General features: G+C 48.2%; 1 protein-coding gene across 1 annotated transcript in view; it reads left to right on the top strand.

The window, feature by feature from the left end:
• The window catches only part of PTPRG (protein tyrosine phosphatase receptor type G), a 524,592-nt gene that overhangs the window by 359,865 nt on the left and 151,290 nt on the right, over positions 1-13,437 (top strand). The window contains exon 5 of the mRNA XM_036267442.1: positions 9,361-9,427. Coding sequence (XP_036123335.1) covers positions 9,361-9,427 — 67 coding nt within the window. The remainder of the gene's footprint in view (positions 1-9,360; positions 9,428-13,437) is intronic.

Raw genomic sequence — 13,437 nt, 5'->3', positions numbered from 1 at the left:
GCCGTAATCTGCGTCCTCCCCGAGATGGGCCAGGCCTCCCTGGAAACTATCACTTACATGAAAGGAACTTCCCTAATTTGTGGATTTGAAGACATTTGTCCACTTACATAACCTTTTTGTGTTTCCCCAAACATTGCTCACCAAAGGCTCTTAAATCAGACGCTCTGACAGCGTTAACACTGTCTTGAGAAAACATTTTTCACGGGTTTGTCAGTGGATGAAGTGGAATGTTTTGATGAGTTAATGAGTTGATTTCAGGAGGACAGGGACAGGGCGCTGAAGTCCCCCTCATAGTAATAGCATCAAGCCCAGTCTTCACAGAGTGCATGGTTTGGAATGGGGAAAGCCCTGTGCGACACTGCCCCGAGGGCGGATTCGTGTGTGATCGATCTTCGGAGACGACAGTGTGGTGGCCCGGTTCAGTGCTGCAGCGGAAGCAGAAAGGCGGCAGGCGTGTGATCAGTGTGCACTTAGCGCGGTTGCTGTGAGTTAGCAACAGCGGCTGCTCGTGCCAGTGCATGTGCTGTACACCTTGCCCAGGGACATCGTTCGTTAAGAAGGTTGGATGCTGTAATTTATTGGTTTTCTATGTTTGTTTAAACATAAAAGCAGCTGAAAACTCTTTGTCCCAGAATTATCGATGTCTGTCTGCATCATTGGGGACTTACTCATTAATTTTGCTACATTTCCCGGGCTGGAACTTGGACTCTGAACATATTGCTTCCCTCAAACTCTAGAAACTGTGCATTAACATGGCAGCTCAGGTTTGTGAGGGTTAAGAGTTTATTCACAAGGTATGGGACCAACTTTTTGTTTTCCTTTAAATTTTTACCCAATGACATTTTTGCATTTTATCTTGAGATATAGAGTGGGAGGGAGAGAAGGAGGAAGAGAGAGAGAGAAACATTGATGTAAGAGAGACACGCCAAGTGGCTGCCTCCCACACGACCCCAACCAGGGCCGGGGACAACCTGCAACCGAGGTACATGCCCTTAGCGGGAACCGAACCCAGGCCTCTTTGGTCCACGGGCCGACATTCTAACTGCTGAGCCAAACCAGCCAGGGCCAGAACCAACTTTTAATAGCTGATAAACCAGAGGAAGAAAAAGGCTGAAGCGTGGACTCCTCGTGGAAGCCAGGGCCCCCATCCCTCATGGGAGCTAACACTGGACTCTCAGCTCTGGAAGGAGGACCGCTGTGATGTGTGCAGTGTCACATCCCAGCTCCCATTCTTCGTGCGTGGCTCTCTATTGCTGTGGAGCACCTTTCTACAGGCTTAGCAGCTAAAACAGCACACACCGACCATTTCTCGGTTTCCGTGGGCCCTCTGCCTCGTGGTTTCTCACAAGCTGCAGCCCAGTGTCAGCTGGGGTCTCACTGAAAGTTCAGGGGGAGAAGGGTCCACTTTCCTGCTCACTCGGGTTATTGGCAGAATTCAGTTACTACAAAAGGACCTGTTTCCCTTCAGTTCCCACATGGGCTTCCCTAGCATGGCCATTGACTTCACCAAGCTGTGTGAGCAGAGCAGGCAGGGAGGCGGACGTTAGACTCTCATGTAACCTGATCACTGAAGGGATGTCCCTCTGCCTCTGCCTCCTTCTGCTGGCTAAAAATTAGCTGCTGGGTCAGCCCACCCTGCAAGGGAGGAGATCACACAGGGCTTGAACATGGAGCAAGGGCTCGCTGGCACCGCCCAGTCAGCCTGCCTCAGCGTGCCGCAGTCGTGTGAGTGGGTGCTGAGAGCTAGGATCTTGTGACTTAAACCGAGGACACCATACCAGCCCCCCACCCCTCACCTCTTTCTACAACTGTATGAAAAAGCAAGGTTGTGGCCCTGGCCGGTTTGGCTCAGCGGTTGGAGTGTCGGCCTGCGGTCTGGAGAGTCCTGGGTTCGGTTCCCGTTGAGGGCACGTACCTCGGTTGCATTTTGGCCCCGGCCCCTGTTGGGGTCGTGTGGGTGGCGACCACTCGATATGTCTCTCTCATGTCGATCTTTCTCTCTCTCTCTCTCTCTCTCTCTCTCTCTCCCCCCCCCCCTTCTTCCTGCTGTATCGGAAGATAAATACAAAAATGTCCTCAGGTGAGGATAAAAGATAAAGAAAGAAAAAAAAAAGGAAAAGCAAGGTTGTGTTACTATTTTGAGTATCTGAGACCTACAGGATATTTACATAGTCCTCCCCAGCCCTCATAATGCCATCTGGATGCTTGGTTACTGTACTGAACGTCAGGTGCAATAACCTCACCTACTGCTAAGAAAAAATTTTTTCAAGAGAAGGATCAGTCTGGTGACCCCTTTGATCCTGTACACATCGTCTCTTGCTATTTTCCTTGCTGCTTACAGGGTGGAGATTTAAAGCAGTCCCGACACCGTGCTTTTTGGACTCCGGGTCTTTTGTAAGCGGGTGCCTGAGCCGCTCTCTGCTGCGGGGCGATGAAGAAGGAGGGTGAGAGTTCACGTCCTCTGTTTCGGCTGAAGTCACTGCTACGCGCGGACAGTCAGCCACTTTCCTAAGCCTTTGATTTTGTTGGCCTTTCAGTGCGTGGCTGGATGACTAGCAAGAGAGAGTCCAAGTCGCCTGGCGTTGCCACAGCGAAGTGAGAACCTGGGGCGAGTCGCCCGCCAAGCCTGGCATAAGCTGCCCTTGCCCCAGCTTCCCCACATCACATGCGGTTTTAAAAATTATTATTCAGAGGTCATGACGATATCTGTGTGAAATGGTTTACACCGTAGCTTAGGACTCTAGGTCGCAGTTTGCTGGGTTGGAATTTCTGTTACTTCCGTTCAGTTTAAGAGCAACCTGTCCTCTGAGGGGACTGACCGGGGAGGGGCAGGTGGGCCGCCTCCCCCAGACCTTGTGACTCTGGAGCGTCGTGCCTCAGAAGGACAGAAATCACCATGCGGGCCTGTGGAGTTTCACGTGCCAAGTGCCCGGCTTGCCCACTCCCTCCCTCCCTTCTGCTTTGGCTTTGAATTGAGTGCTGAGTGAGTCCAAAGCCAGAGGAAATAGCATTGCATGCCCAGCCCGGGACAGTTTGATCCTGGTGAAAATTGAAGTGGCCTGTGTTGACAATAGGCAAGCCTGCTGCTGGCAAGAGGGCCTCGCTGTCGCCCCGCAGCGCTGGTTTCAAGTACTAGGACCCCCCAAGCCAAATCTGAGAATTAAATAATAGACTGGAGGGCTGGAGATGTGGGGTGGCTGGTAGAGAATGGCTGGTTTAAGTAGACCATTTCCTCCGTGGCCTTCTCTGACCACGAATCTCAACCCTCTGGAAATGAGTAACTTGTGAATTGACTAATTTCTACCACTATCATGGATGAACAGTAAGTAAGCAGGTCAGTGCTCAAGCTCCGTTTGAAGGGGGAGGGTGAATCCTATTAGCAGTTATAATTGTGTTGCCTTTTCATATTAATCGCGGCCCGTGGCTGAGGATCGTGGAGTTTGCTCATCTGTGGATGGAAAGCCACCCCGGAGAGTGTGTGTCAGTGTTGGGAAATGGACGATGAAGGGGCCATACCCTGCCCTCTGGTGGGCTCTTCCGTCTCTTGTGAGCAGCTTCTGTCATGTTTCGTGTGCCTGTGAGGCAGACCAGGCTAAAGGTGTGGTGCTGGGGATTCATGAGTGGAAGTTAAACCAGGCCTCCAGGCCAGGAGTGCACACTTGGTCCCTTGCCTTCAGCTGACTGGGAGACTGAGACCCTTCGCTGCCTGGACATGCTCCAGCTGCCCGAGCCACGCCACCCCCCAGATTGCACCTGCTGTCCTCTGACTTTACTCCCGGCGCTTGAGGGTGCTCAGTGCACCGGCCCCTCTGATTCTGTTCTGTCATCTCACGGCAGCGGTGACAGCCAGGAGAGAATGGAAAATGTTGTCAGGGTGTCAAAAGGACACAAAGAAACGTGTGCCTTAGAAACAGTGAGACAAGGAGAAGTCGTATTTGCAAGTATTAAAAAGGAAATTCAGGAAAAGAACGATGCTCTCACTGTCGGTTAGTGGTGGGTGGTTTGATGCTATTACTGTCTTCTTGTACATAGGAACATTTCCTAAACTACTGACAAGTGTTTCACTTATTATTAAAGGAATCTGGTCTGTGCCTCACTGAAATGCAGTTGTATGAAAATAGCCAAGTGTTGAATGATTTGTGCCAGGAAGTTCCGGACAGCATCTCGAACCCAAATCTGGTGAACGGTAGCACGGTGTTGAAGTCAGAGTGAAGGAAGCTGCAGCATCCGGGCCATGTGGCCCTGTAGGTGAGGGCCATGGGAGGAGGGGACAAGCAGATCTGAAATCAGATCTGATGAGAAGTGCTGGCCCTGGTCCTGATCAGACACGTTAGTTTCTGAATGCAGTTACCTGCTAACCATCAGCGGACAGATCCTCTTCTCTGCAATTCAGGAAGGCCGCGCGGGGTTCAGGCCCAGCTGTGCGTCACTCTCCTCTGCAGCTGTGGCTGACGGTGCAGCCCTCACCCTCAGCAGGCATAAACCCTCCCCCCAGAGCATATTGGCTGGATGTGACGTGTACAGGACTATAGGAGCAGCTGGCGGTGTCGGATTCGAGGCAAGTAGGTTGTCTTGGACATCGTATTTAGCAGATGGCCAAGGCTGGATAGAGTGAAGATTATTAGGATCCAAGTCAAGGGCCAAAAGGCACAGTGGACGGAAGTGGACGCCTGCATATCAGCGCAGCCATGCGCAGTCTCGGGGGCCTGCCTCTGTTCCGTTTTGCTTCGAGCATGGATAACACAGATCCTCCTCCAGAGCCTGGCTGATAGAAACATCTTCAGAGGTTATTGATAACGTGGTCATTAATTTGATCGTCGGTTGAATCCTTATGCTGGGCTGTTATTTGGAAAGAAAATGTCATGAAGCTTAGATTTCATCCGCATTTCTATAAACGTGTCCTTTCCCCCAAACTCCGTCTCACGGTTCCCTGAATTGCCGTCGGTGTGTATTTTGGTTGTGTCTGACAACACTTAGAAGCTTTAACGCAGAGCCCTGTGTTGCTTTGGTATGCCATCCTTGAACATGACATGCCCTGAAAGCCACTCCGCAGAGGGGTGCCACAAGCCAAGTCAGCGACAGGAGCGCCGATCTGCAGGGACAGGGTGTCCATTTCTCCTCGTCTGCCTTACGCTCCTTTGGGGTATCGCCGCCTTCTCGGTATTGCTGCTTAACTCCCTTGATCTTAAAGTGGGAGGAAGCAATTTCGAGAGCCAGGAACGTGCCTCGCATGGCTTTAAAAGAGGTAGCGTATTATGGAATGAGGCGGATGTCCAATAAAACATAACTTTGAATTTTTGAAATGTGAGCTCAAGTACGTATTACTTTTAGAGCTAAACACATTGAGAAGTTCAGGGATGACATTGCTGTTGTTTGACATTGGTTTAAATTTGAGTGTTAGGGTCAAGTTGATATCCAGTCATATCCACTCCTATTTATTTGTTTTTAATCCTCCCCTGAGGATATTTTTTTATTTATCTTCAGATAGAGTGGGAGGGAGGGAGAGAGAGAGAGACATCAATGCGAGAGGGACACATCGACTGGTTGCCTCCTGCACGACCCCAAACAGCCAGGGATGAACCGCAAGCAGGGTACATGCCTTGACTGGAATCAAACCCGCATGACTCATTGGTCCGCAGACCGATGCTCTAACTGCTGAGCCAAACCGGCCAGGGCTATCCACCATTATTGAATCTTGCCTCTGTTCTCAGCATTACACTCTGAGCTTTGCACATTTAATCTTACAGCAGCAGTACCAGATCGTATCCCCATTTTACAGAAGAGAACGTTAAAGCTCCAAGGGTTCATCTCTGGGTCAGAACTCCACGTTTTCCCTGTTCCCTTGGCCTCCTCTACCCTGGACAGAGACCAGGATTTGTAAACATGGGTTTATTCTTTATTACAGTCATATTTGAAAGCTGCCCAAATTGCTTAGCTTATGTCCATGAATTTTTTTCAAATTGATTGAATCAGTGAGTAGAACAGATTATTTCAGTTAGGGTTGTGCCTTACTGGAACAAATTTACTTATTAGCATGCTCTTTGGATTCCCACCCTGAGTTTTGCAACCAAGACAGCAACTAGAGAATGAGCTTAGTATTATTACTAAGCTACTTTGATCAGTAGTCTTCCTTTTTCTCTCCCTTTCTCCTCACCCACGTGTTAGTAGTGGAGGCCAGGGAGGTGCACGGGCATTGCAGAGGGCGCTGCACGTGTGGGCTTGCTCTGAATGTGTGGTCAGGCCCTTGAGCTTGAAGGGGACCAGGCCTGGGTAACCAGACACAGACATACTGCAGTCAGAAATGCCCAGAAATTGAACTTGGGTTAGGTTGTCTGCTTATTTCCCTCTTGCCTGGGCTCAAGATGTAATCGGTGGGTGTAGTCATGAGGAAATAAGATCGCTTTTTTGAGCTTTCACATCATCAAATAAGGCTAAATGCATTTTAGGTTCCCCAGAAGTACAAAATATTCCCCTGCAGATGGGATAGAAAAGCAGAGTATCTGTGAACTGTTCCCATGCAGAGGAGGGTGACTCAGTTCTAGAGAAGCATGAGTTGATCAGGTTGTCAGCAGGTGCTGTGTCTCGTGACGTGGAATTCCACTGAGAAACCTTAAGGATAAACCAAAAACAAAGTGCATTGGTTAAGAAAATGATTGATATCTCAGCCTGTCCCCTGTCCTCTGTCCTCTACACACTCTTAGAAACTCCAACAGCTGAATTTTGCTCTGTGACAAATGATCCCAATGAGTTAAAACAAGAATTATTTACTTATTTATGATTCGATAGGTTGGCTGCTCGGGTCTTCCTGCAGGATCAGCTTGGCTGTCTCTGCAGACTGCAGGTTCTTCTGAGGCTGGGTGGTCGCGCGTGGACTCACTCTCCTGTCTGGTAGTTGGCAGCCTGCTGTGTCTAGGATATGCTCAGCTGAGACGGCCTGTGTCTGCTCCATGTGTCTCTCGTCCTCCAGTGGGCTAGCCTGGGCTGGTTCACCTGGCAGTCTTAGGGTTTCAGAGAGAAACGCGAGAGTATGAAGCCCTGCACGCAAGTCCTACATAAACACTTCCTGCAGCACGTTTGCTAATGTCACATTGACCAAAGCAAGTCACGAGGTCAAGCCCAGTTTCAAAGAGTGGAGAAGGTGATACGCCCTCTTGATGGGATGAGTGACACAGTTAAATTGCAAAGGTACATGTGACAGGGATGGCAGGAGCTTGTGGCCGTTTTTCCATTTCCCACAGATATTAGAGAAAGCACAAGGGGTTGAGCTGGCGTTAACATCTTGTCCAGACTCAGTCTGCGGACAGAGACCATCTTTTTGTGTATAAACTTCAGTTTGGTACAGGATGTTTCTCTGGGCTCTTACTTTATTCTGCCACTTTTGAAAATTGGCTACATTTACTGGTAGACTCTCTTATGTTCTAGAGTTGTGATTCCATTTTTTATCATGTTTTAAAACTTTGATCACTTATTTGCTGTGTGTGTATGTGTGTGTGTGTGTGTGTGTGTGTGTGTGTGTGTGTGTATTTTGATTTTGGCATATCCTATGGATGTTTGCCATTGAAGAATGTTTTGTGCTTCAGCAAGCATGTTAAACCTTTGGCTTGAGCTTCCTGTTGGGGATTTGGAAGTACACTTAGGCCAACTCCCAGAATTTCACCTTTGTGATCTGATACACGGTTCCTAACCACCTATCCCTTCCCTCGGCCCCCATACCTATAGTATTTACTATGTAGGACGAAATCACACACTGTTTTATTAGCCTGTATACGTAACACCATATATAATGACACCTGGGTTTGAATTTAGTTATCACTCAAAGTTCCAGACATTAATATATATCACTGTTATCTCAGATCATCTAACCTGTTTCCTCCACCCCAATTTCTACACTGTCCTCTTAAACCAGATCATCCTCTGATGGGGATGGGGGGCTAGTCTTAGCATTATGGGATGTTTAGCAGCAACCTTGCCTCTACCCACTTGATACTAGGAGCCCATCCTCCTCCACCCCTACTTGTGACAACCAGTAATGTCTGTGGACATGGCCAATGTCCCCTACAGGAGCCGGGGTGGGAGACAGGTAACACCCCCTCCAGTTGAGAACCACTGTTCTAACCTGGAGACACTGGAGCAGAGGAGAAAAATAAATGTGTGACGTGTACAGGTTACCACCAAACAGCAAACGGGGAACAGCAGCCAGGAGGGAGACTGGAAGCAGGGTGGAGAGTAGACCTTTTTCAGTTACCCTAAAATTTAACCTAAGATGGTCCTGGATTCCTCTGGATAACTAGGAAACATCAAGTTGAGTCTTGCTACACATTGAAAGGTTCATCAGTATCTCAACTTCATTATGTAAAATGTGGATTACAAGTAAATACCATCCTGAAAAAATATGTCAGGAGCTATGCTGACCGCAGATGATGGATTTTGAAAATCTCTTTATTTGGGAAAAGTTAAGCATACACAAAAGTAGAGAAAATTGCAGCGTGATCCATCCAACACTCATCGTCCAAGGTCATGAATGATTGACAAACGACCAGTCGTGCCACCTCTAAATCCTGCTATTCTCTCCTGCATTATTTTGAAGCAAATTCCAGTTATTTCATTTCACTTGTAAATATTTCAATATGTGTCTAAAAGAAAGTACCTAAAAACCCAAATTATAATATGCTGGTGCAATGTTAATCTTCTGGGAAGGGCAGGAATGAGAATGTTTGCTGAGTGGAATCAGAAAGTTATAAAGAAAAGAATGGGTGAGGGTCAAGATCCAGAGGCTTGACTTATGGGGGCATTAAAAACCCCAGAAGGTAATGATGTTGGGGGACACTGTCTCTTCAAGCTGTTCTCTCCCGCTTTGAGCAACTCTTAGAAACACCCTTTGTAGTATGTGATAGGGTGCAAGAGACCAGGGACCTTGGGAGGAGAGGAGGCTGGCAGGAAATAGACCATTTTCTAAAAAGAAGAGAGATAAACAGTCACAATAAGGTATTGAAATATTCAGTCAGTGATGAATTGCTCTCTGAGGACTTCCAATGGCTTTAACCAATCAGGGTCTATCTACTTTTAATAAAACAAAGCAAGAAGAGAAAACCTTGCTTGCTTTTTAAAATTTTGCTAGAACTATGGTATTTCTCTCCTGTTCTCATGTATCCTGAGAAGTTTCTTTCTTTTGATTTAGACTTCCTCACTCGATTTTATTATGTCATAAATCTATGCTTGGCAAGAGCCGTGGTATATGCGAGACCTGAGCAGCTTGCTAGATAACATCTATTTTCCCTCCTTCTCTGTAGAAGATTAAACTGAGACTGTTGTGTCTGATGCCAGAATGGATTTAACCAATCATGTTTTCTTTACATGTAGGTCAGTCCAAGGGACAATTCTGCACTGGATCCTATTATCCACGGGTTGAAGGGCGTCGTACATCATGGTAAGTAAGCCACATGCACTTCCTTTTGCGGGGAGGTGAAGGGCTAAGATCTCTACCTAAAGAAATGGGGTTATCTTGCAGAGGGTAGAGGGTGGTACTCATTCCTCATCCACTGATGTTGAAGGGCATTACAGCCATTATTTGATGGGTAAAGAGCACACCCATTTATTACCTACAAATGGATCTGGGTTAAGAGTAGGCAATTTATTTCTTTTCAGATACCAGTTTGAATGTCTGTGACATAAATCAAAATGCCCTAAGATGTCCCTACCATTCATATGCGCTGAACCTGCCACTTGTCTCATATCTCTTCAAAAAGTATCCTTCTTTCAAGTATCTTTTAATTTGTAAATTTCTTGATTTACCTCTCAGATTGAGGGAAAAAATTTAAGTAGCCGTGACAAGTCGTTAAACCTTGCCACAAGTGAGCAAGCATCATCCTCTCCGCAAACGGAAAAAGCCCGGCCGCTGTTCTGTGCGGCAGACGCCTCATCCTTGGGCGTAAAACTGGGAGAGAAAGTAAGATAAATGGGCTCTGTCTTTCCCAACTGGTTTTTATTGGAGAGATTTTCCTCCAACTTTATTATCAGTAATACATCATTACCTATGACATCAAGATCCTCTAATTTCAAAAGTACCCTTGTCACAGGGAGGGGCGGAGTCTAGATGGAATGTAATGATTTTCAAAAGTTTAATAATCTAATTAGAATTTCAAAGACATGGACAGAAATAGCATTAGTAGTTGTAATAAATCTCCCCTTCATCTCCAAGCTGTGATAAAACAACACCTTGTGGGGTGATTGTCTGTAGACGTTAGCCTACTCTGCAGAACTTAACAAGCACCAACCCCCCCTCCCTTTAAGAAAAATTAAAATCAGTTGTCAGTGCTTAGTTTGAAGCAAGCAAAATTTTGGATTAATTATTCTGCTCCTATATCATGCAGCAGGTGACAATAATGAACCTGGTCACAGTAGTGAAAGAGGTGACTGAAAATACCCCATCGAGGTTTGGGTTGTGGGACATTTCCCTTGCTCCTTCTCAGGTTTAGTTTGTGTCTTTGAAGCAGACCCCACAGAGCTGGGAAGTAGGTCATATGACAGGTCCCCTAGGGAACAAGGCACCTTTGCCAAAACTGCTTCTGTCTGCACATTTGTGTTTAATGTTGGTACAAGAGTGGGGTTTGGAGGGTTGGGAAATGTGCACTGTGCTCTGGGCAGCTTCAGAAGTGCAAAGAAAGCTGGTGTTGTGGGCAGCACGTTGTGTATTCTGAGCTCTTTCCCCGAAGATCCCCTTGAACACGCAATTGATCAAACTTCCTTGAAATTGTGGGCCAGAGTGTAGATCATGAGTGTTGGAGCTTGAGACATAGTAAGTGGGATGGCCCTTCCTTCCCCAGACTTCCTCTTTACCACACACTGGAAAGAGTTCTGGGAACTTCAGAACAGGCGCCTGTTCTTCAGCCAGAGAGGAAGCACGCCACCAGCTGTGGCCTGTGAGTGGGTCTTACTCTCATTTCCACAGTGATGACGGAAGGGGACTCCACGTGGTAAAGATTAGAAGTGGGCTTCCTTCCGGTAACTCTCACATCCCCAAATCTCAGTAAACTCACGTGGTCCTCATTCAGCTCATGAGCTGTGACTGGCACGATCGTGGTCTCCTCCTCCTTGGCCACGATGACCTCCACGAGGCTGCCGGAGAGGGGCTTGCCTGGCATTGGGAGTGTGGCAAACGCCTGGGCTGCAATTTCTCCTCTAGCTTCTAATCGAGAACTCAGAGGAGACCTGCGAACAATAATTACCTGCAAAGGCAGTTCACTGACTTTTTCGGAAAAAGTGTTCCAAGTCGACTCGGTGAGATCACAGGCTTGGCACACTGATGAGGACAGACAGCAGCCAGCCCTCGGGGGCCTGGTCCAGCCTGCCCAGGGGTTACCGCTTTCAGCCTTTGCATTTGCTCTTTCTGTTTCCTGTCAAGAAGGTGAAGACCCTTAGCTCCTAGCAAGGGTGTTGCCCTCTCAATATTTCAGTTCTCAGTTCCAGTCTTGCCTCCCTGATCATCTTGTCAAATTACCCACCTTCTCCCTGCTCCCTGTCACATCATCCTAGGCTTCTTTCCTCAAAGCACTTAAAAGTACCTGAAGTGACCTTGTTCGCTCATCACTCATACATTACCTCCTAAGGATAAGCTTCGTGAGGGCGGGAACCCATGTGTGTGCAGCAAATAGTAGATGCTCGATAAATATTGACCAAGTGAGTGAATCAAGTAAGCGTACACATAAGTGAAATATCAAAATGTAAAACTGGGAGAAGGGGAGGAGACACCGAAGGCCCCCAGGTTTTGCTTCCGTGGGAGGAGAAAGGAGGGGAGAAGGTCTGGGAAGCACAGTTCTGCCCTCAGCGCTTGGGCTGTTGCCGACTTCCATTGTGATAACCCTTGTCGCTTCCGTCATTCTTGCAAAGGAGAACGGACATTGGGAGAAGCTAAAACAATGTTTGTTGTTGTTGGAACAAGAAGCATTTTCAGCTGAAGGTCCTGTGAGGCATCTGGATGATCTGTTGATTTGATGGGACATGAACAGTCGTGCCCTTCACAGACTGGCTTGGGAATGACGGTGGAGATGTGCACAGAGAAGAAAGGCAACATGGATTTTTGTTGTAGTTCAGAATTGGCTTTGATTTCTTCAGCTCTGGGAGTCGTATCTTAGACTATTAATTTCTCATTAAGTGAATGTTTTATTACTAGGAAGAATCCTATGTGTTCCTTCAGCTGCAGTGGGCATGAGGAATCTGGTCATACCTGCCACCGTACTTGGCATTGGGTCACTAGGGTTCTTCGTGAAGTGGACACGGTGATGGAATTTTAAGTGCAGGAGCGTTTTAGGTGGGGAGGGACTTCCCACAAAGGATGAAGAGAGGAAGCAGGAGCAGGTGTGGCGAGTGCGGGGACCTGTGCCTGGGTCAGACCCCTCGGAGGGAGGAAGGGAGCCAGCAGATGGCTGAAGGCAGCTCTCAGAAGGTGTTGGCCAGGAGCACCGCAGAGCCCAGGACGCCCGTGAGAGGACCTGCGCGTTGGCAGGAGTGGCAGCCCTGGTTCCCCAGCGTGCTCCGTTGGCCGGGGCGCGGCGGCTGCAGGATGCCCGCTAACCAGGCTCCTCGCCGCAGGCTGTCTTTGGAAGGAAGGTCTTCGGGGTGCCTTCCCACGGCTGCACAGGGGTTCACGATCTTCCAAAGACACTTTTTCCTAATCACAGTTTGGTCCTGTCGCTTTTAAAAGGCTCAGCGGTTTGCACAGCAGTGCTGGTTCCCTCTGAGCATGGTTACTAAGTACTTAATCTAAGTATACCCCGAGGTAGGCGTGGAGGGCACGGCAGACACAGACCAGCCCGCGGAGTGTGTGAACTCTTCGGACAGACGTACGGTGAAGTGTGTAATCACATTAAAGAATGGGGAGCAGGCCCTGGCCGGTTTTGCTCAGTGGTTAGAGCATCGGCCTGCGGTACAGAGAGACCCGGGTTCGGTTCCCGCTAAGGGCGCGTACCTCGGTTGCAGTTTGTCCCCGGCCCTGGTCGGTTGTGCGGGTGGCAGCCACTCGATGTGTTCCTTTCACATCGATGTTTCTCTCTCTCTCTCTGTTCCTCTCTCTCCCTCCCACTCTACCTGAACAAAAAATGGAAAAATGTCCTCGGGTGAGGATAAAAAAAAAAAAAAAAGAATGGGGAGCAGAACAGCGAACTCAGACTTGGGGGTTTAGAGAAGTCATCTCAGACAAAGTGACCACAAAGACTTAAAAAAAAAAAAGGACTTAAAGAGAGTGTAGAGATTGTCCAGGCGGAGAAGGTGCCCTGCGGCCAGGCAGGACCAGTGTGGAGGAAGGTGCTGCTGGTCAGAGACGCGGCTCGTGAGGTGCTGAGCTCAGCGACGCTGCTTCCCTGTGCTGGGGACAAACACCCAGGAGCCTCTTGCAAAATAGAGTGCTGCTTCTTACGTGTTTGCTTTTCTATGTAAACTGTG

The sequence above is a fragment of the Molossus molossus genome, unplaced genomic scaffold (assembly GCF_014108415.1).
Source record: "Molossus molossus isolate mMolMol1 unplaced genomic scaffold, mMolMol1.p scaffold_m16_p_18, whole genome shotgun sequence".
In the NCBI taxonomy this organism is placed as follows: Eukaryota; Metazoa; Chordata; class Mammalia; order Chiroptera; family Molossidae; genus Molossus; species Molossus molossus.
This window is presented reverse-complemented; position numbering and strand designations above follow the sequence as displayed.